This window comes from Oryctolagus cuniculus, chromosome 2, assembly GCF_051225735.1.
Source record: "Oryctolagus cuniculus isolate XC-2025 breed Fujian yellow rabbit chromosome 2, ASM5122573v1, whole genome shotgun sequence".
Lineage (NCBI taxonomy): Eukaryota > Metazoa > Chordata > Mammalia > Lagomorpha > Leporidae > Oryctolagus > Oryctolagus cuniculus.
In genome coordinates this window covers 82,736,051-82,757,145 of record NC_142868.1, presented here as the reverse complement: position 1 = coordinate 82,757,145, position 21,095 = coordinate 82,736,051, and the positions used below count along the sequence as shown (strand labels likewise).

The 21,095-nt window shown below is 40.9% G+C and overlaps 2 protein-coding genes across 6 annotated transcripts in view; one reads left to right on the top strand and one right to left on the bottom strand.

Annotated features, from left to right (window-relative positions):
* Nucleotides 1-21,095, top strand: part of GTF2E2 (general transcription factor IIE subunit 2) — an 87,710-nt gene that overhangs the window by 9,683 nt on the left and 56,932 nt on the right. The window lies entirely within an intron of this gene.
* On the bottom strand, nt 4,691-19,522 carry SMIM18 (small integral membrane protein 18). 2 transcript variants are annotated; one of them, XM_089327317.1, is made up of 3 exons: nt 19,208-19,522; nt 16,138-16,230; nt 4,691-10,767 (listed from the first exon to the last, which is right to left on the bottom strand). In XM_089327317.1, the coding sequence occupies exon 3, from the start codon at nt 10,729-10,731 to the stop codon at nt 10,447-10,449; it is 285 nt and encodes a 94-aa protein (XP_089183443.1). In that variant the 5' UTR covers nt 10,732-10,767; nt 16,138-16,230; nt 19,208-19,522; the 3' UTR covers nt 4,691-10,446. The 2 variants fall into 2 exon arrangements, with proteins under 2 accessions (XP_089183443.1, XP_008250567.1); XM_008252345.5 differs by lacking the exon at nt 16,138-16,230 and having other exon boundaries at nt 19,208-19,494.

Here is a 21,095-nt window from a genome sequence, read left to right as displayed (position 1 = left end):
TCATTTTTCAGTTCTAAGTTAGTTTTTTTTAGATACTTTGTTAAATATAAGAGATGGGGCCGGCGCCGCGGCTCACTAGGCTAATCCTCCGCCTAGCGGCGCCGGCACACCGGGTTCTAGTCCCGGTCGGGGCGCCGGATTCTGTCCCGGTTGTCCCTCTTCCAAGCCAGCCCTCCGCTGTGGCCCGGGAGTGCAGTGGAGGATGGCCCAGGTGCTTGGGCCCTGCACCCCATGGGAGACCAGGAAAAGCACCTGGCTCCTGGCTCCTGCCATCGGATCAGCGCGGTGTACCAGCCGCGGCAGCCATTGGAGGGTGAACCAACGGCAAAGGAAGACCTTTCTCTCTGTCTCTCTCTCTCACTGTCCACTCTGCCTGTCCAAAAAAAAAAAAAAAGAGAGAGAGAGAGATGGGATGATAAGAAAATTTAAGCTCTTAAAGTGTTAATAGTCTCATATTATAGTTAAGATTTAGGTTATTGTTTCTTAAGGGCTGGACATTTGACCATTATCAAAGATTCCCAGTTCAAGTACTTAACTTTTCTACCTCCAATCTAGTTTCCTTCACATCCTGGGTGGCAGTGGATAATGACTCAACTACTTGAGTCCCTGCCACCTAGGGAAACCTCAGTGGCATTCCTGGCTCCTGGTTTCAGCCTGGCTCAGCTCTGGTTATTGAAGGCATTTGGAGAATGAAATAGCAGATAAAATCTGTTTCTGCCTTTCAAATCAACTGAAAAAAAAAATTAGCTTTAAAAAACTTGAGGTTTAATATATATGCCATATGGTTCACTCATTTTAAGTGTACGATTCAAATATTTTTAGTAAGCTTACAGTTGTGCAGCTAGTACTACTGTTTCATTTTACATTATTTCCATCACTTCCTAAGGATCTTATGTGGCCATCTGCAGTGACTGTTCTCACTTCAATCCCAGATAACCAATAATCTACTTTCTGTCTATGTTTATTTACCTTTCTGGACATTTCCTATAAATAGAATTATATAATTGATGGTCTTTTGTCTGTAGCTTTTTTTTGCTTAGCATTCTTTTTGTGTTTCATCCATGTTGTAGTCTGTATTAATACCTTATTTCACTGCTAGAATATTCAATTGTAAGAATATACCACAATTTATCTGTTCATTGGTTAATGGACATTGGGATTATTTCGACTTTTGGGCTGTTTTGAATAATGTTGCTATGAACATTCCTGTACATGTCTTAACATAAATGTATGTTTTTGTTTCTTTTGGGTAGATACCTATGAGTGGAATTTCTGGATCACATGGTAGATCTTTGTTTAATTTTTTTTTTTAAGATTTTTTTTTTTTTTGAGAGTTAGTCACAGACAGCAGTGGAGACGGAGAAGAAGGTCTACCATCTGCTTGTTCACTTCCCAGATGGGCCACAACAGCTGGAGCCGGGCCAATCCGAAGCCAGGAGCTTCTTCCAGGTCTCACATGTGAGTTCAGGGACCCAGGCACTTGGGCCATCTTCCACTGCTCTCCCAGGCCATAGGAAGAGAGCTGAAACAGAAGAAGAGCAGCTGGGACATATGAGACACTGGCGCTGCAGGTGGAGGCAAAGCCTACTATGCCACAGTGCCAGCCCCTTTGTTTAATTTTTAAAGAAACTACAGAAGAGGTCAGCGTTGTGGCCTAATGGGTCAAGCCTGTGCATGAGATACCAGTATTCCAAATGGGTACCAGTTTGAATTCTGGCTGCTCCACTTCTGATCCAGCTCCCTGCTAATGGCTTGGGCAAAGCAGTGGAAGATGGCCCCAAGTGCTTGGGCCCCTGCCACCCATGTGAGAGAACCAGATGAGGCTCCTGGCTTCAGGCCGTTGTGGCCATCCATGGAGTGAACCAGTGGATGGAGGATTTCTCTCTGTGCCTCCCTCTCTGTATAACTCTTTCAAATAAATAAATCCTTAAAAAAAACTACAGAAATGTCTATCATTTTATGTTCTCATCAACAATGTTTCTTGGATCCTGGTTTTCCAGTTTGGAACCCACTTCCAGGCAATTTCTTTGTTTTATCATTTGTATTCTTGATGTAAGAAATCTTTGCGGATCCTCCAAAATCACTTACTTGTTTTCTGTCATAGTTTTAGCTTGAACAAATAGGTCTCCGGTGTGTCTGAGTTCTGTATTGTGTATGGTTTAACACAGGCCCATATTAATTTTTTGTGTGGTTATTCAATTCTGTTGCTATTTCTTGAAAATACTGTCTTTTCCCCCTTGAATTGTGTTGACACCCTTATCAAATATCAATTGGCCATAAAGGAAAGAATTTATTTTTGAAGTCTGGTTCCATTGAATTATTTATTTATTTTTTTAATTTGACAGGTAGAGTTAGACAGTGAGAGACAAAGAGAAAGGTCTTCCTTCTGTTGGCTCGCTCCCCAAATGGCTGCCATGGCCAGCGCTGTGCCAATCCGAAGCCAGGAGCCAGGTGCCCCTTCCTAGTCTCCCACGTGGATGCAGGGCCCCAGGCACCTGGGCCATCCTCTACTGCCCTCCGGGGCCACAGCAGAGAGCTGGACTGGAAGAGGAGTGACCGGGACAGAATCCGGTGCCCATATGGAATGCTGGCGCTGTAGGCGGAGGATTAACCAAGTGAGCCACAGCGCCGGCTCTTCCATTGATTTTTTTACTTGTGTAGCTATCCTTATAGTAGTACCACACTCTATTTTTTTTTTTTTAATATTTATTTATCTGAAAGAATTACACAGAAGAGAGGCAGAGAGAGAGAGAGAGGTCTTCCATCCAATGGTTCACTCCCCAAATGGCTGCAACTGCCGGAGCTGCACCGATCCGAAGCTAGGAGAGCCAGAAGCTTTTTCCGGGTCTCCCATGTGGGTGCCAGGCCCAAGGACTTGGGCCATCCCCTGCTGTTTTCCCAGGCCATAACGGAGAGCTGGATTGGAAGTGGAGCAGCCGGGACTAGAACAGGTGCCCATATGGGATGCCAGGGCTTCAGGCCAGGGCTTTAACCCGCTGCACCACAGTGCTGGCCCCACCATACTCTATTGATAAAACATTATAGTTCAGTTTCAAAAATTATTATTTGAGAGGTGAAGATAGATCTCTACAAAAGCTGTGACAGCTCCTGGCTGGGGCCAACGCTGGAACCAGAAACTCAATCCAGGTCTCCTACGTGGGTGATGGTAAACCAGTCCCTTGTGCCATCACTACTTCCTCCCAGGGTCTGTGTTAGCAGGAAGCGGCGGCCAGGAGCCAGAGCCTGATAACACACCTGGGTACTCTTATACATGATGAAGGTGTCTGAACTGGTATCATTACTGCTAGGCCAGATGCCTGCCCCTGTGGTTAAGTTTAGGGATTGAGAATTTTAAGTCCGACTTCTGTTTTCTTTTTTTCCTGGATCTTCTATGTTTCCATATAAATTTTAGGATTACCTTGTCAAACAACGTCTGCAAAACCAGCTGCAATCTTGATGGGAATTGCATTGAATTATTTCTAATAATTTTTTGTGTGGATTCTCCAGAATTTTCTAAATCAAGATTTTTTTTTAAAGATTTTATTATTTTACTTGAAAGAGTAACGCAGAGAGAGAAAGGGAGAGGTCTTCCATCCAATGGTTCACTCCCAAATTGGCTGCAACACCTGGAGCTGCGCTGATCTGAAGCCAGGAGCCAGGAGCTTCCTCCGGGTCTCCAATGCGGGTGCAGGGGCCCAAGGACTTGGACCATCTTCTACTGCTATCCCAGGCCACAGCAGAGAGCTGGACGGGAAGTGGTGCAGCCGGGTCTCAAAACAGTGCCCATATGGGATGCTGGTGCTTCAGGCCAGGGTGTTAACCTGCTGCGCCATAGCGCTGGCCCCTCTAAATCAAGATTGTCATCTATAAAAATAGTTTTACTTACTGCTTTCCAATATAGACACTTTTTATTTCTTTTCCTTGCCTGACTGGATTGGCTGGTATGATGTAGTCTTGTTCTTGATCTTAGGGGGAAAGCATTCAGTGTTTCACCAATGTGTATGACATTACTACAGGTTTTTGTAGGTATTTTTATCAGGTTAAAGAAGTCCCCCTCTTTTCTAGGTGAGTTTTCAATCATAGTTGAGTGTTGGATTTTTTGAAATGCTTTTTCTGTACTAGTGAGGTGATCATGTAGTTCTAATTCTTTATTCTGTTAATATGGTATACTTTTTTTTTTTTTTTTAATTATTATTTGAAAGGCAGAGTGACAGGGATGGGGAGACAAAGATTTTCTGTCAGTTGATTGATTCTCCAAATGACTACAACAGTCAGGGCTGGGTGGGATCAAAGCCGGGAACTCCATCTTGATCCATCTGGGGGGGGGTGGGAAGGAATCCAAATACTTGCCTCCCGTAAACGTTAGCAAGAAGCTAGATCAAAAACGTAAGAGCTGGGGCTCAAAACGGCACTTTGAAGTGGGCATCCAAGCACTGGCTTAACCTGCTGTTCCACAATGCCTGCCCTTAATTGATTTTTAAAGATATTTTTATTTACTTAAAAGGTAAAGTTAAGGAGAGATAGATCTTTCATCTGCTGGTTCACTCCTCAGTTGGCCTCAACAGCCATGGTGGTACTAGACCAAAGTCGTGAACCAGGAGCTTCATCTGGATCTCCCATGTGGATGGCAGGGGTCCCAGGTTACCAGCAGAGAACTAAATAGTTAAGTGCCACAACACTGGCTCCTCGACTTTTTTTTTTTTTTTAAAGATTTATTTATTTATTTATTTATTAGACAGGTAGAGTTAGAGTGAGTTCATAACAAATTATTTACTTAAAAATATAGCAATAGTAATCTTCACTGGTATCATTTTGTTAGATGTCCTTGAAACTATTTGAGAAGTGATGTTAAGGAGGAGCTAATTTATCGAAGTAGTCCTCTCATTCATATAAAAATGCACATTTAAATTCATCTCTAATCCCAGCGAAATGTACATCAGATGAAAGCACAGTAAACAGACTTTTCAGAGCCACTTTTAGGTCTAGTCTCTTTGATCTGCTTAAGAATTTATTTTTAAAAAATTTATTTTAAAGAGTTACAGAGAAGCAGAGAGAGAGAGCGCGCGCTTCCATCTGTTGGTTCACTCTCCAAATGGCCACCACAGCCAGAGCTGGGCCAATCAGGAGCCAGGAGTCTCCACTGGTCTCCCACATGGGTGCAGGGACCCAAGCACTTGGGTCATTTGCTGCTGCTTTCCCAGGCCCATTATCGGGGAGCTGGATCAGAAGTGGAGCAGGCAGGACTCAAACTGACACCCATATGGGATGCTGGCACTGTAGGCAGTGGCTTTACCCACCATACCATAACACCAGACTCTGCTTAAGAATTTATTTGCGGGGCTGGCACTGTGGCATAGAAGGTTAAATTGCTGCCTGTAGCGCTAGCGTCCCTTATGAGTCCTAGCTGGTTTGCTCTAATCCACCTCCCTGCTAATGCACCTGGGAAAGCAGTGGGGGATGACCCAGTTACTTGGGCCCCTGTTATCCATGTGGGAGACCAGGAAGAAGCTCCTGGCTCCTAGCTTTGGTCTGGCCCAGCCCTGGCCATTGTGGCCATTTGGGGAGTGAACCAGTGGATGGAAGATCTGTCTCTATTTGGGGGGGAAAAAAAAAGGAGCAGGGGCTGGCACTGTGCTTTAGCAGGTAATGATGCTGGTATCCCTGATGAGCGCCAGTTTCAGTCTTGGCTGCTCCACTTCCGATCCAGCTCCCTGCTAATGTGCCTGGGAAAGCAGCAGAGGATGTCCTAAGTCCTTGGGCCCCTGTACCCACGTGGGAGACCCAGAAGAAGCTCCTGGCATCATCCTGGCCCAGTCTTGACCGTTGCGGCCATTTGGGGACTGAACTAGTGGATGGAAGACCTTTCTCTGTGTTTATCCCTCACTGTAATTCTGCTTTTCAAAATCTTAAAATTTTTATTTGCTTTTGTAGTTTGGGCCACAAGTAATACATAGGTGGGGAATTTCATCTGCACACGCAGATCCCATTCAGTAGTAGGAAGAAGCTGCCTAAGGCCTTGCTTTTCTGTCATTGGTCAGGGTATACCTAGGAACAACCAGGATTGGATAAGCTGTGTTGTGGCAACAACCCCCAAATCCCAACGTCTTAAGGCAACAAAATGTTGTTTCTCTGTCATACCATGTTGATATAGGTTCTTTAGCCACTGCTCAGTCATACTATTTGAAGCTGGTTTTTTGAGTAGAGAGGGGCTTTATTGTTATTCATGAATAAAGAAGCAGGTGAAATATGTCTGAAATCTGCTTCCTTCTCTAGGGAATAGGCAAAGCTTTATAGATTTATTTATTTATTTGAAGGGCGAGTTAGAGAGGCAGAGAGAAGGAGAGATCTTCCATCTGCTGGTTGACTTCCCAAATGGCTGCAACAGCAGGAGCTGGGCTGATCTGAAGCAAGGAGGCTGGAGACTCTTCCAGGTCTTCCCCATGGGTACAGGGGCTCAAGGACCTGGGCCAGTCTCTACTGCTTTCCCAGGCCATGGCAGAGAGCTGGATTGGAAATGGAGCAGCCGGGACTTGAACCAACGCCCACATGGGATGCTGGCATTGCAGGTGACAGCCACAGTGCCAGCCCCAAAGCTTTAAATACTACGTGGGAGAAAGCCAAGATAAGCAGAAATGCCGGTAAGGCAAATCTTAATTGGGAAGGGTTGGGATCTTCCCTTCTCTGCACATGCCCAGGGCATGCAACTATAGCTCCCTGCTATGGATTCCCTCTGTGCATATGTGACTATGTCTTGATAAAAAGCAGGGACTTAAGTATCTGATCAGATCCATTGTTACAACATAAAATGGAGAAACTTTCAGAAAAAGAATGGGGAGCATAACGTTTTTACGTTTGGAGTGTCAGGTGGAGATCTGGTATAAGGGCAGTCTTATGTCAACAGGCTTGTCATGGCTTGGCAAGGTTTTCAACTCATTGTAGTCATTCATGGACCCATGGGTGCTGATGTATCACATTTATTTTTGGTTTCTGTACCAGAGGGGAAAAGGGCTTTGGGAGATCTTGTACTGACTGGTAGGTAAATGCTCTGGTCTGGAGGTAACACATCACTTCGTAGAACTGGTTAAAGCTGATTTAACATGGTCACAAGACTCTACCCAACCATGGGGTATCCTAAGTGGAATCTTTTCTTGTGCTCACCATGAGGAGAGCTGACAATAGCTAGATGCAAACACAAACAACTTTCACAACACTAGTTTAGGTCATTACTGTTGGATTGCCAGATTAGCTCTCCTGATTTAGTTTCCTTCCTATTTATTCTTCATACAGCACATATGATTTTTCTGATCTGATTGTGTCATTCTCTGTTCATGCTGATCTTCACTTTTCAGATAAAGCCATCTTTAATTGCAGTGTTTATGTCCTACCTGATCTGGCCTTTACTTATCTCTTGGGCCTTGTATCTCGTTGTTCAGTCCTGTGTGATACTCATGTGTACCTCCCCTACTGTGTCTTTTGCTTCTTGGCATTTGCTCATATTATTTCCTCTTCTTGGAACATTCTTTCTTCTGGGTAACTCTTACTCATTTCTTTTAGATTTCTTTTTAAATGTCCCTTTGTTCTTATTCACCAATTTGAGTTATCATAGCTCTCAGCTTTTTAAAAAATATTATTTGAAAAGCAGAGAGAGAGAGAGATTGATGGAAGGATGGGTGGATGGATGGATCTTCAAGCCTCTGTTCAGTGCCCCAAAGCCCACAAAGCCGGGGCTGACCAGGCGGAAGCTAGGGGCCTGAAATTCCATTCAGGTCTCCCACATGCGTGGCAAGACAAGTACTTGGGCCATCATTTGTTGCTTCCCAGGCTCATTGGCAGGAAGCTATGTCAGAAGGGGAGATGGGACTCAATCACAGGTGTCCCAAGTACCAGGTTAACACTGCACCATAGCACCCACCCCAGCTCTCAGTCTGAGAAACTCTTATGGTACGATTGTAATAGCATGGTAACTTGTTTGCCATTGTATCCTCAGTGTCTGACTTGATCTCTGACTCAGTATATTTAAAAATTTGTTGTAATGCTACTAAAAAATACATGGTAGGGTGGAAAAAAATTGGTAAGTATGTATTATCAGAAAAATCTAGTTATTAAAAGACTGTGTGCTTCCTATCCATGGTAAGCAGCGTTCATGAAGTTTGTTTACTCCCTAAATGACTGCAACAGTCAAGGCTGGGCCAAGCTGAAGCCAGGAGCCTGAAACTCCATCTGGGTCTCCCAGGTGGATGGCAGGGCCCCAAGCACTGGGGCCATCTGCTGCTGCTTTCCCAGGTGCATAAGCAGGGAGCTGGATTGGAAGTGGAGCATCTGAGATTCTAACCCACACTCATATGGGATGCCAGCATCACAGGTAGCAACTTAACCTGCTGTGCCACAATGCTGGCCCTGAAAATGTAGTTTTAACATTGTTCAGAATAGTTCCTGGTAACCAAAGTTTTTTGTATACCTGAATTTTATAGGTGTTTTGAAAGTTGGTTAGTTTATTTGCTTAATTCTAATGTTGAAGAAACATAAAAAATACTTTGTCGAAAAGTGATTTCATACTGCCAAATACTGCAAGGGTATGTATTGCACATTATATCAATAATTAAGATTAAAAAAAAAAAAAGGAGTCCTTTACAACCCCAGTACTCTTTACTCCACAGTCTTGTTAACAATATTAGCTATAATAATTTTTCCATATTTTTTCAGACCTATGTGTGTAATTGTCTTAAATTTATATTCTGAACTTATCTGCTTAGTTTACCAAATATTTTTCTATGGTACCATAATTTTCAGTGGCTCAAAAAAATGTTATTTACAGTGAGGGAAGCATGTATGCACATTACATTCACTGGTTCATGCTCCAAATGCCTACAATGGCTGGATTGACCTGGGACTGAAGCCAGGAGCCAGCAGTTCTGAGTTTCCCATAAGGAGGACAAGAACACAACTACTTGATCTATCATCACTGTCTCCTAGGGTGCTTATTAGCAGGAAGCTGGATTCAGAAATGGGAGCTGGATTTCAAATTCAGGTACAACAACACACAACATGAGTGTCTTGACAGCTTCCTCACTAATCTAGATATCTACTCCGTCAGCTTTTTAATCATCCATCAAGTCAGTGTGTCTGTTTATTTTAAGGCTCAGTTACTTCTAATTTTTTGTTTTTAGTAATGTTTTAGTTTCATGATTAAACATCTTCGCACCCTGATTTTTTTTTTTTTTTTTTGCTTTTGAACTATTTCTCAGGGTACATTCCCAGAAATGGCATCTCTGGCCTAAGAGTGTAACCATTAAGTGTATGCTGTGGTTTGTTTATGGATAGCAAAAGGGTATTACAGCCATAAAACATACTTATCCAGCCCTTAGAATTCCAAAGACCTTAAACTGCCATATTTATTAACTGGTGTTGAGTGGTTTTGTCCTTTGACTATTTTGTAGTCTTTTTTTCATTGAGTGTCTTAGCCTTTGAGGGTGTGAATGAGAGGTGAAGTAAAAGAAGAAACTCAAGAAATAGGGTGTAAGTTTTAGTTTGAAAGTAGGCTGAGCCTTTCCCCGACCATGTATTTCTTAATAAACAGCAAGTCAATTTTGTGAGATTTTTATGCTGATATACTTGTGGCCATCCTGAGTATTTTAAGACTTTTACATAAAACTGAAGGCATTAAGAACAACAACAACAACAAAAACCCATACACATGTATACACATGTATATATAATAAGTATATATATAAATTAGAAAATACTGCTTTTTAAAATTTTATTTTTATTTGACAGAGTTAGAGAAAAAGGTCTTCCTTCTGTTGGTTCACTCCTCAAATGGCTGCTACGGCTGGAGCTATGCCGATCTGAAGCCAGGAGCCAGGTGCTTCTTCCTGGTCTCCCATGTGGGTGCAGGGGCCCAAGCACTTGGGCCATCCTCCACTGCCTTCCCAGGCCACAGCAGAGAGCTGGACTGAAGAGGAGCAACTGGGACTAGAACCCGGTGCCCATATGGGATGCTGGTGCCGCAGGCAGAGGATTAACTAAGTGAGCCATGGCGCCGGCCTGAAAATAATGCTTTTTAATAGATAGGGACTTTGGGAGCTTGGCTTATCATTTTTGTTACCAAAACATTATTTTTTAATCTATGAGTTTTTTAAGGAATAAACTTTAATGTTATTAACCTTGCTTATGTTTTACAGTTTACCTTTTGCTAATCATTATTAAATCCTAGGACTCTTGTATTCAGTTTTTGAAGTGTTCCATTAAATAGGTTGGTTTTTGAAGTTTTACTGTTTAATGAAAAGAATACACATACAACAGGAAGTGCACATTTCACTTGTTTTTCCCTTCTACTAGAAATCTTTTAACCATTGAGAGAATAAGTTCTCTAATAACATACATTTTCTTTTTGTCTGAAGAGGCCCAAGGCTTCTTTCAAAGATTTTGTTCCTCTTTGGTAGAGTGTTAGACCACTTCAGTTTCCCGTTTTCTGATGTTGTTCATCATACTTCTTAGAGGGTTAGGTTCGTTTTTGAACTCTTTCACAGTTTTGTTTTTTACACAGCAGCAACAGTCGAGTACTTCATAAAGAAAGGCCAGCACCACTAAAGATACCACTGTAAATATGAATAAAAGCAGGATAACAAAGCAGGCAGTGTTCCAGTTATCATGGAAAGGGTAAATTTTTTGAACTTGAAAACCAAGATACTGATAAACAGAGGTGGTTTCGTTCCAGTGGTTGGATGCCATTTTTAGAGATTCCACTTCTTGGTTGCTCTTTTAAATCTGTAAAAAGGGTAGAAAATGAATGTCACTAAATAACAACAAGAGTTGTTCATTCAGTCTCAGTGCTAGTATTTCTTAGTTTATGAAACAACATGACTCTTCTGTATGGTCTAACAGCATTGTGCCTGAATGATATTTTTGAATTTTTTGTGCCTGTGCCAACCATGTGCTTTTAAAAAAAATGTATATTATTTGTTAGATAAATGTGTTTAAGATTTATGTATAGAAATTAACTATATGGAAGGGGAAAAATGGCAACTGAATTGGTTTAAAGCCTGACCAAAGCAGTGGCCAGTGCTACAAAAAATCTATTGTTCAAATTGCTCCTGGAAAAGTTTTTGTCATTACCCTGTGGTGTCTCATCTTCTTGATTTAGTGTATTTCTGGCTCCTATTTTCACTCCTTTAAACTTCGATTACAGGTTGTCTGATTCAGGAAATAGTGGCCAAGTGTAAAATAGTAGAAAAAGAAAAACCAAGTGACGCAATTTTTCGGAATAAGAAGTGGATTTTTTTTGTGTGTGTGTGGAACAACTAAGTTTATATATATTTTAAAAGAGAGCATTCCACAATTCATTTCCTGAGATGATTATAACTTATAACAGTCATACACACATATAATTTCCCTTTCTAATACATGTGTATAACACTACTCACTTGAATATAGAAGCAAACATACTATAAACATATATTCACTAACAAAATCCAGCCATGTATTAAATAATTGGAGAGGCCAAAGGAAGCTCTAGTAAATACCTATTCTCTTCTTTCCCTAGGTTTTGAAATATCTGAGATATAAAAGAAAGATTATAGATGGAGAACATATCACTTTTAGACACCTGGGGGAGACTTTGGTTTCTTAAGTGACGCACACTGTAGGGGAGATAGGCTTACTCAAGCAGTCTTGGCAGCTGTGACTCGTCCTGCCTCTGGAGTGAAGGGGAACATGGGCTTCAGCATCCTGGCTGCTCCCATGAGCTTAAAGGCTGAGCAGAGCTCACCAGATTGTTCTTCCAAATCCACCAGTCAGATATGTGGTTCTGCCTTCCTGGTTAAAGTTATCTGTGAAGACTTTAGTCTTGAGGTTGTTTGTTATGCAGATGATAGCTTAAGTGTTTCATATGCCTAAATATCCATGGAGGCTAATTATTTTTTTTAAATTCAGCCCTCCTAAAGATAATAGTAATTAAATTATTCCATTTAGCAAAAAAGCCGAGTGATTTAATTGTCAGTTTTTTTTTTTTTTTTTTTTTTGTAAAATTTTTTATTTGAAAGGCAGGGTAACAGATACCTTCCATTCTCTGGTTTGCTCCCACAATGGCCAAGGGTGGGCCATGCTGAAGGTAGGAGCCTAGAACTCCATCTGGGTGTGTCATGTGGGTGGCAGGGGCCCAGGCACTTCTGCTACATTCCCAGGAACATTAGCAGGGAAGTGGAGTAACTAGAACTTGAAATGGGACTCGGATAGGGATGCTGGCATTGCAAGTGTTGGCTTAACCCACTGGATGACAGTGCTGGCACCAGTTTTTAAAAATCATTTACTTATATGTTTAAAAATTTTGGAAATAAGAGAAAAATAGTTTACTTCCTCAATTCATTTTTATATTGTATGGTTTTTCTCCTACATGGTTATAGACAAGCTTTTATTCATACTTATAACATGTATTTACCTACTATATATCAAATGCTTTCCTAAATTCTTGATGTAAGTTTGTAAGTATATTTCACTTAAAGAAAAGTTAAAGTTAGTAACAGGGGTTTTCAGAAAATTCATCTAAAAGTATGTACTATGAAAAAACCATGCATCTCAAATTTTTGACACTGTAATAAACCTATTTTTTCTTTTTAAAAAGTTTCACTTTATTTGAAATCGATCAGTCTTCTATTCACTAATTTACTAATTTAAATGCCTGCAATAGCTAGGGCTTGGCTGGGCTGAAGCCAGGAAATCCGAACTCCATCTGGGTCTCCTGTGTCAGTGGCAGAAACTCAGACACCTGAACCATGTCTGCTGCTTTTCAGTCTGTGCATTAGCAGGAAGCTGGATTGGAAATGGAGTACCTGGGACTCAGACTGGGTACCCCAGTAAGGGATATGGAAATTCCAAGTGGCAATTTAAGTTGTTACCCTGGCTGTTGTGGGCATCTGGGAGTAAATCGGCAGATGGGAGACTGCTGTCTGTCTCTCCCTCTTTGTCTCTGCTTTTCAAATAAGACAAATTTTTGTGGCCAGCACTGTGACATGGTGGGTAAGGTGCCAGCATCCCATATGGGCGCCAGATTGAGTTCTGATCCAGTTCCCGGCTAATGTGTCTGGGAAAGCGGCAGAAGATGGCCCTAGTGCTTGGATCTTTGCACCCACATAGGAGATACAGATGAAGTTCCTGGCTTTGGCCTGGCCTAGCTGTGGCCATTTGGGGAATGAACCAGTGGATGGAAGATACTTTTTGTCTCCCTTTCTCTTTCTCTCTCCCTCCCTCCCTTTCTTTGTCTAACTCCACCTTTCAAAATTTTAAGAAATTTTTTTAAAGATTTAAGAGTGAGAATTGTTTGAGGATCTAAGAATTTTGCCTGGGTTAAAGTGGGAACTTCCTGACATTTATAGAAATATTCCTTAGATTTTCTGTTCAGACCTCTCAGATCCCTTTTAAGAATTGAAAGGCAGGGCCAGCGCCGTGGCTCACTTGGTTAATCCTCCGCCTGTGGCACCGGCATCCCATTTGGATGCCAGGTTCTAGTCCTGGTTGCTCCTCTCTGCTGTGGCCCCGGAGGGCAGTGGAGGATGGCCCAGGTGCTTGGGCCCCTGCACCCGTGCTGGAGGCCAGGAGGAAATGCCTGGCTCCTGGCTTTGGATTGGTGCAGCGCCGGCTGTGGCGGCCATTTAGGGTGTGAACCAATGGAAGGAAGACCTTTCTGTTTCTCTCACTGTCTATAACTCTACCTGTCAAATAAAAGAATTGAAAGGCAGAGGGACAGAGTGATACTCCGCTCCTCAGTCACTCCCTAAATGGCTGCAATGACTGGGGCTGAGGCAGGCCAAAGCCAGGAGCCTGGAACTCCATCTGAGACTCCATTGTGAGTGGCAGGGCCAAGGTCCATGGGCCATCTGCTGCAGCTTTCTCAGGTGCAGTAGCAGGGAGCTGAAACCCACTGTGCCACAATACTGGCGCTAGGTTGATCCATTTTAAAATCTTGGAATTTCTTTTGACAGTTTCTTTTTTCCTGGGCTGCTGTTGTGGTGTGGCAGGTTGAGCTGCTGCTTGCTGTGTTGGTATTGCATATGAACACCAACTCAATCCCAGCTACTCTGCTTCCTGTCCAGCTCCCTGATGATGTGTCTGGGAAGACAGTGGATCATGGCTGTGGTACTTAGGTGCCTGCCACCTTCTTGAGAGCCCAGATGGAGTTCCAGGCTCCTGGCTCCAGCTTCACCCAGTCCCTGCCATTGTGGCCATTCGAGGTGTGAACCAGTGGATGGAAGCTCGCTCTTCTTTCTCTCATTCTGCCTTTCAAATAAATACAAAAATAAATCAATAAAATTTTGTAGCCTAGTATTAGAAGTAATTGTAGGGAGAACAATAATACAGAAAGGATAAAGAGAAGGAATTCTATTATGCCTCTGAAATAGTTCAGTCTACTTTAATGAACTTAAATTTTTTGTTTTTAAGATTTATTTATTTGAAATACAGGGTTACAGAGAGAGAAAGAGGAAATCTTCCATTTGTTGGTTCACTTTCAAGATGACCTCAAGGACCAGGGCTGGCCAGACTAAGCTAGGAGCCAGGAGCAACATTATTTCACTGTTGATTTCAGAAACATCATTATGGCCATTTAAAATTTTTTTGAAAGGCGTGGAGTTTTCTTGTCGATTATTTGTGAAGCAGAGTGTCACAGAGAACTCCTATCTGCTGGTTTACTCCCCAAATGCCCACAGTGTGGGGACTGGGTCTGGCCAATCCAGGGAGCTAGGAACTCAGTCCAGGTCTCCAAATACTTTGAGCCATCACTACTTCCTCTCAGAGTATGCATTAGCAGGAAACTAGTTGGGAGCAGAGCTGGGAATTGAACTCAGGTACTCTGATATGGGATTCAGGCATCTTAACTACTCACTTATGGTAATTTTAAATGCCCAGCTTCAGTTGAAGTAATTTTAAATAAGTAAAAATTAAAAGTTCACCCACAGTTCTTTTGTCTTGGAAATTGGCTCTGTAAATCCATAACTAACTCAGCCTGCTTAAAATTTTACTAAAGTTATTACTGTGTATTTTAGTTATGAGAAGACTTTGTATTTAAAAACTGGAGAAGTTATAAAAACATAAGTTACTATTTTAGAAGTAAAATTTTTAAATGATTAGAAAGCTTGTTTATAGATTCTCATATTTATTTTTGGAACAAGTTAACTGTTTAAAATTTTTTTGTTTTCTTAGCTCTAAAAGGGAGACAGGAAGAGGTGGTCAGCAAGGCAGATACACAACCAAATTCAGTTATTTAGGGTTAATTTGCACCCATCAAAATGAGTGATTCTGATTAACTTAATATAGCCATGCAACTGAATAGGTTAATTGTAGTCGTATGGAAAGATTTTTTAGTTAATGTTGCCAAGTTGATTAAAAAAAAAAAAAAAAAAAAAAACCCAAACAGAACAAGATATGGAACGCTGTATGGGAAAAGGAAAATAATACATTGTTATTTGCTTATGTCTGTACAAAAATCCTGGATCTACAAGAAATTAAAAACAGTGATAGTGGTCATGGGAAGGGAGGACAGTGGGGATGCAGGGTTGTGTATGGGACCTCTCAACATACCTTTGGTCATAGTTGCTTTCTGAACTGCTTGAATTTAAAATTTATTTAAAACCAAAACAATATATTTTAAAAGGAGGGGAAAAAAGGTACTATTCTTAGCCTTTGGCTTTTAAAAGTTGTATTTGTGTTACATATTTAATACATTTACATTTTCTGGATTACTTGTGAAACATTAAAATGGAGATGACTGGGGCAGGTGTTGTGGTGCAGTTAAACTGCTGCTTGGAATGCCTACGTCCCCTAACAGACTGCTGGTTACTCCGCTTCTGATACAGCTCCCTGCTAAATTCACCTGGGAAGCAAAGGGTGGCTCAAATATTCAGTTTCCCATGTAGGAGACCCTGATGGAGTTCTTGGCTTTTGGCTTTGACCTGACCCAGAATTGGCTGTTGTGGCCATTTGAGGGGTGAACCAGTGGGTGGAAAATACATTACTCTGTCTCTCCCTCTCTCTGTTAACAGGCCTTCAAATAAATAAGCAAATCTTCAAAAATTATTACTAAACATTGTCATTTTTATTTTAGACTTTCTACCTTCCTCAAGCAATGCTTATAATAATTATACTTACAAGAGTGACTGGATAGCGATGAAAGCTACCTCCAAAGGCTTTGGTGAAAATATCAGCAGTTTAAGAAAGAGTATAAGGGGTCTTCAGAAAGTTCTAGGAAAATGCATGTTGTGATAAAAGTATGAGTGGATCTCAAAATTTTTTGTATCAAAATGAACTTATCTTTTTATCACTTTCCATAAATTGAAGTAATCTTATATATGGGTTTATGTTGTAAATGATAACAGTGTATTGGCAACTAATAAGCAGCTCAAAACATACATGGTTTCTTTAACTTCTTGACATACCTGGAACAAAGTAAACCCTCTTAATAGTCATTTTTCTCAAATTTATTGTGATGTTCTTTCAAAGTACAGTAGAGCATTAGTAATTTTTTTGTGTGTTAAAGACTAAATCTAATTGTGCTGGGTTAGGGATAATAAGGCATGCAGAAAGAAACATACCACTAGAATATTCTCCTTTTCTGAGACTTTATTTTTGAAATTAAAATATAAGTTTATATCAAGCAAATACTGTAAATATGCCCTGTAAAAAGCAAGTGAAAATGGTAGAAAAAGCAAAGAAAAGTAAAAGAATAGTCTGTTACACTTTTCTGGAGCCCTTCTTAAAATTTCATCTCTTATCTCATGGGTTTTAAATAAATTTTTTTTTAAGATTTTATTTGAGAGCTAGAGTTACAGACAGTGAGAGGGAGAGACAGAGAGAAAGGTCTTCCTTCCTTTGGTTCACTCCCCAGTGGCCGCAACGGCTGGAGCTGTGCTGATCTGAAACCAGGAACCAGGTGCTTCTTCCGGGTCTCCCATGTGGGTGCAGGGGCCCAACGACTTGGGCCATCTTCTACTGCTTTCTCAGGCCACAACAGATAGCTGGAGAGGAAGAGGAGCAGCTGGGACTAAAACTGGCGCCCATATGGGTTGCTGACGCTGCAGGCAGAGGATTAACTTACTGTGCCACACCGCTGGCCCTCAAATAAATGTTTAAAAAAGGGGGGTGGGCAGTGTTGTGGCATAGTGGGTTAAACTACTGCTTGCAACACTGGTATCTTGTATCAGAGTTCCGGTTGGAGTCCCATCTGCTCCACTTCTGATCCAGCTCACTGCTCTTGGGAAAGCAGTGGAAGATGGCCCGAGTGCTTGGTCCCCTGCCACACAATTTGGGAGACCCAGATGGAATTCCTGGCTTCTGGCTTTAGTTTGGCCCAGCCCTGGCCATTGCAGCTGTTTGGGGAGTGAACCAGTGGATGGAAATCTGTCTTTCATTCTCTTTGTCACTCTGCCTTTAACATAAATAAATGAATTTTTTAAAGTAAAATTTCATTGCAGGAAAGGGGCATCTTAAAGTAAATAGCATGATTTTTAAGTATATGTTTTAAAATTATGGTTCATGTATTTTTGTTATATTTCCTTCGTTTCAAAAGGCCTTTGTGAAATATTTGTGTGTTTAGGATTTGGAACTCTTCTGGAACCTTGAATTTCCAGGTCAGAATAAAATTATTTGTTTGCTTTATTATATGGTTAAAATCCCTTGAATTGAATCCTCTAGTACCTTTAAGCATATCACTTTGATCAGTTAATCATGACCTTTTAATATAGAGCAGCTTCTCGTTCATGCTCTGGAACTCTGAGATAGGCTAGGCAGTGAACCTCAGTTTGAGCTAACAATAGATACATTTTACAAGTAAAATGTAGGCTGATGATGGAGTGTGGAAACAATGTGAGGTGTAGGGATTCTTTTTACAGTTTACCTGAATTTTGATTTGAAAATGAACCATTTAATTGGGAGAATTGATCTGAGACTTTCATTGAGGGGCGGCTCCCTTAGGTTGGCAAGCAGGTACAGTTTCTAGGTAATTAAATCCATTGTGTTAAACCTGAAGAGTTCTGATATCTTGTTACAGCAACCTTTGGGCTTTGCAAAGGGTGCTTTATTCATGCTAGCTGAGAGCTAAGAAATAGAAATTATGAAGAAAAGACCCCCAGACCTTTAAGAATTCAGCAAATTTACCAGTAAGGTAAGGAATTGAAGTTGAGTCTTTAGGTTGGTATGTATGATATATATCCTGGAGCTCTAGCGTTCTACTAAATAATGATATTTTCATGCCTTAATACTATAAAATTAGAAATTGTGTCAGCAGTTGATACTAAATCTTCATAGACATAAGGAATTGCTTTGAACCGTAAAACAGTCTAGCTAGAAAGAGACAGTGCCTTCCTCTCCTAACCAGTTCTTCTTAGGACATTTAATTTTAAAATGTGTTTATCAAAAATACTTACTTTGTATTTATTTTGAGGAATAGATAAAAATAACTTTAACATATTTATGTGATGTGATAAATGTTCTTGTGGTTTATCAAAAATGAAAGGCTGTTTTAAAATATTTGCAATAGCATGACTTGTTATGGTAAGATAAATTTCAGTGTGAGGAATTATTTTAATTAAAATGTTAGGATTTGGTTGTAGTAATAATGCATCCCACATAATAATACCTTTTATGGCCTTTTTATATAAAAATAAATCACAATTGTAGTAGTTTCTTGGTATTCTGAATCTAAACTGCAAGTCTAATAAAATAATCTTGACCTATTTTTCCATATTAAAATGTAACAAACTTTCCTGTAACTCTTTTTTTATCAGCCAATATAATTTGCACATATAATCAGAAAGCCTTAGTTCAGTATTCTTTCATTGTAGATTTTTCTTTAAGAAAAATCCTTTGTTAACACAGACCTAACTGATGAAATGAAATTTCTCAGAGAAAATGAAATTAGCAAATAACCAGTAAACATCCAATGCTTATGGTTTACCCTAAGATCTGAGTATCTGTACATCAGCTTCCTGTAAAATGTAATGAATTTTCCTTTCAGGCACAGATGGTAAGGATGCTTTTCAAATAGCACAGGACAGTCTTCATATTTTCATAATAAAATCCCTGCAGGCAGTGAAATGAATACATTTCCTTTTTTTGATCTTTAGTATGAACAAAGGTTTCTGCTTGATTGTCAAGGCAAAATATTTCCCTGTTACATCATGAGAACATGTACTACTAAATAAAAAAGATTATTTAAACCTACCTCTTGTCTGAGAGAATGCTGTTGAAGCGATGGTATCGTCTGTTTGTAATGCAGTCTAGTGCACAGCCAAGATGGAGCTGAGCTTCTATTGGTTGAACCACAATGCAGCTGACAGTTTCCTTTATGCTCATTTGCATTAAGTCCTGCCACTCTTAAGAGTAAATCATTCATAAACTTGAATAGAGCTGTCTGGATGTTAGCCGTCAGCCTTTTTCCTTTACTTTTTGTGCTTAAGTTAAATTCCTGTATGGGAATTTGTGAGTTAATAGCAAATTGATGATTTCTTACCATTTAACCATAAATCTTGGATCTTACAGTGAGTGTTTCAAGTGCTAGGGTTAGAAGATAATGTCGGGGGAGGTAACCTAGGAAACAGACTAGGTTTACCGGCTTGATATTTCTTACAGGAAGTGTGCATAAAAATCTCATAATGGATTGTTCTTTACTTTTCTTGCCTGCCTTATAGAAATCTTGGTCATTTGATTTATGGGAAATTCTGAAGGAAAAGAAATAAGGTTTTCAGCTCTGTCAGAGGGTTAATCTAGGTATATATACTACTTACATGTTTAAAAAAATTGGAAATTTTAAAAAAATATTTGAAAGACAAAGTGACAGAGATCTTTCATCCACTGGTTCATTCCCCAAATGCCTGCAACAGTCCCTCCAGGGCCAGGCCTATCCTGGGAGCTTAGAACTCCATCTGGGTGTCCCACATACATGTTACAGGGCCCAACAGCTGGAGTCAGCAACTGGACCCAGGAATTGAACCCAGGCACCTTGTTGTGGATATAGGTGTCTTAAGTGCTAGGCTAAATGCCCCCTCCTGTAGACTTGTTTGGTAAAATTATAGATAAATCAGTGTATTAGTTTCTGGGGGTAAAAAAAGGGGTGTGTGAAGTATCCTTATTACATACATTCATTCAACACAATTATTGAAGGTTTACTGCACTTGGTATTGAGTTTAGTACTGGAGACTCCATGACAGGCAAAAACTTATGTGGTTCATAATTGGCCATTTTTGTGGTGTTTGTCCTTAATATGCTGCAATCTCTTCTTCATAGTTTTGTCAGTTTTTCATACATGTAGTATAGGAAAAGCTTACTGTTATTTTCTAAAATTAAAAAAAATACTTATTTGAAAGAGAAAGAGACAAAGATCTCTCATCTGCTGGTTCTCTCCCCAAATGCCTACAATATCCAGGGAAGGACTAGGCCAAAATCAGGAGCCATGAACTCAGTCTGGGTCTCTTTTGTGGGTGGCAGGACCAAACAAAACCATTTGTGCCATCACTTGCTTCCTTCCAGGGTCTTTGATGTGGAAGCTGGAATAGGGAGTGGAGTCAGGACTCAAACTCAGCTCTGATACAGGATGCAGTATTTTTTTAAATGTTTTTTTTTTAAAGATTTATTTTATTTATTTGAAAGAGATAGAGAGGTAGAGACAGAGTGAGAGGTCTTCCATCCTCTGGTTCACTCCCCAGTTGGCCGCAATGGCCAGAGCTGCTGTCTGTCTATCTGAAGCCAGGAGACAGGAGCTTCTTCCAGGTCTCCCACATGGGTTCAGGGGCCCAAGGACTTGGGCCGTCTTCTACTTCTATCCCAGACCATAGCAGAGAGCTGGATCAGAAGAGGAGCAGCCTGTACTAGAATTGGTGCCCATATGGGATGCTGGTGCTTCAGGCCAGGGCTTTAACCCGCTGCATCACAGCGCCGGCCGGCCCCTCACCAAGTAATTTTTTTTTTTTTTTTGGCAGAGTGGACAGTGAGAGAGACACAGAGAGAAAGGTCTTCCTTTTCTGTTGGTTCACCCCCGCAATGGCCGCTGCGGCTGGCACACTGCGCTGATCCGAAGCCAGGAGCCAGGTGCTTCCTCCTGGTCTCCCATGCGG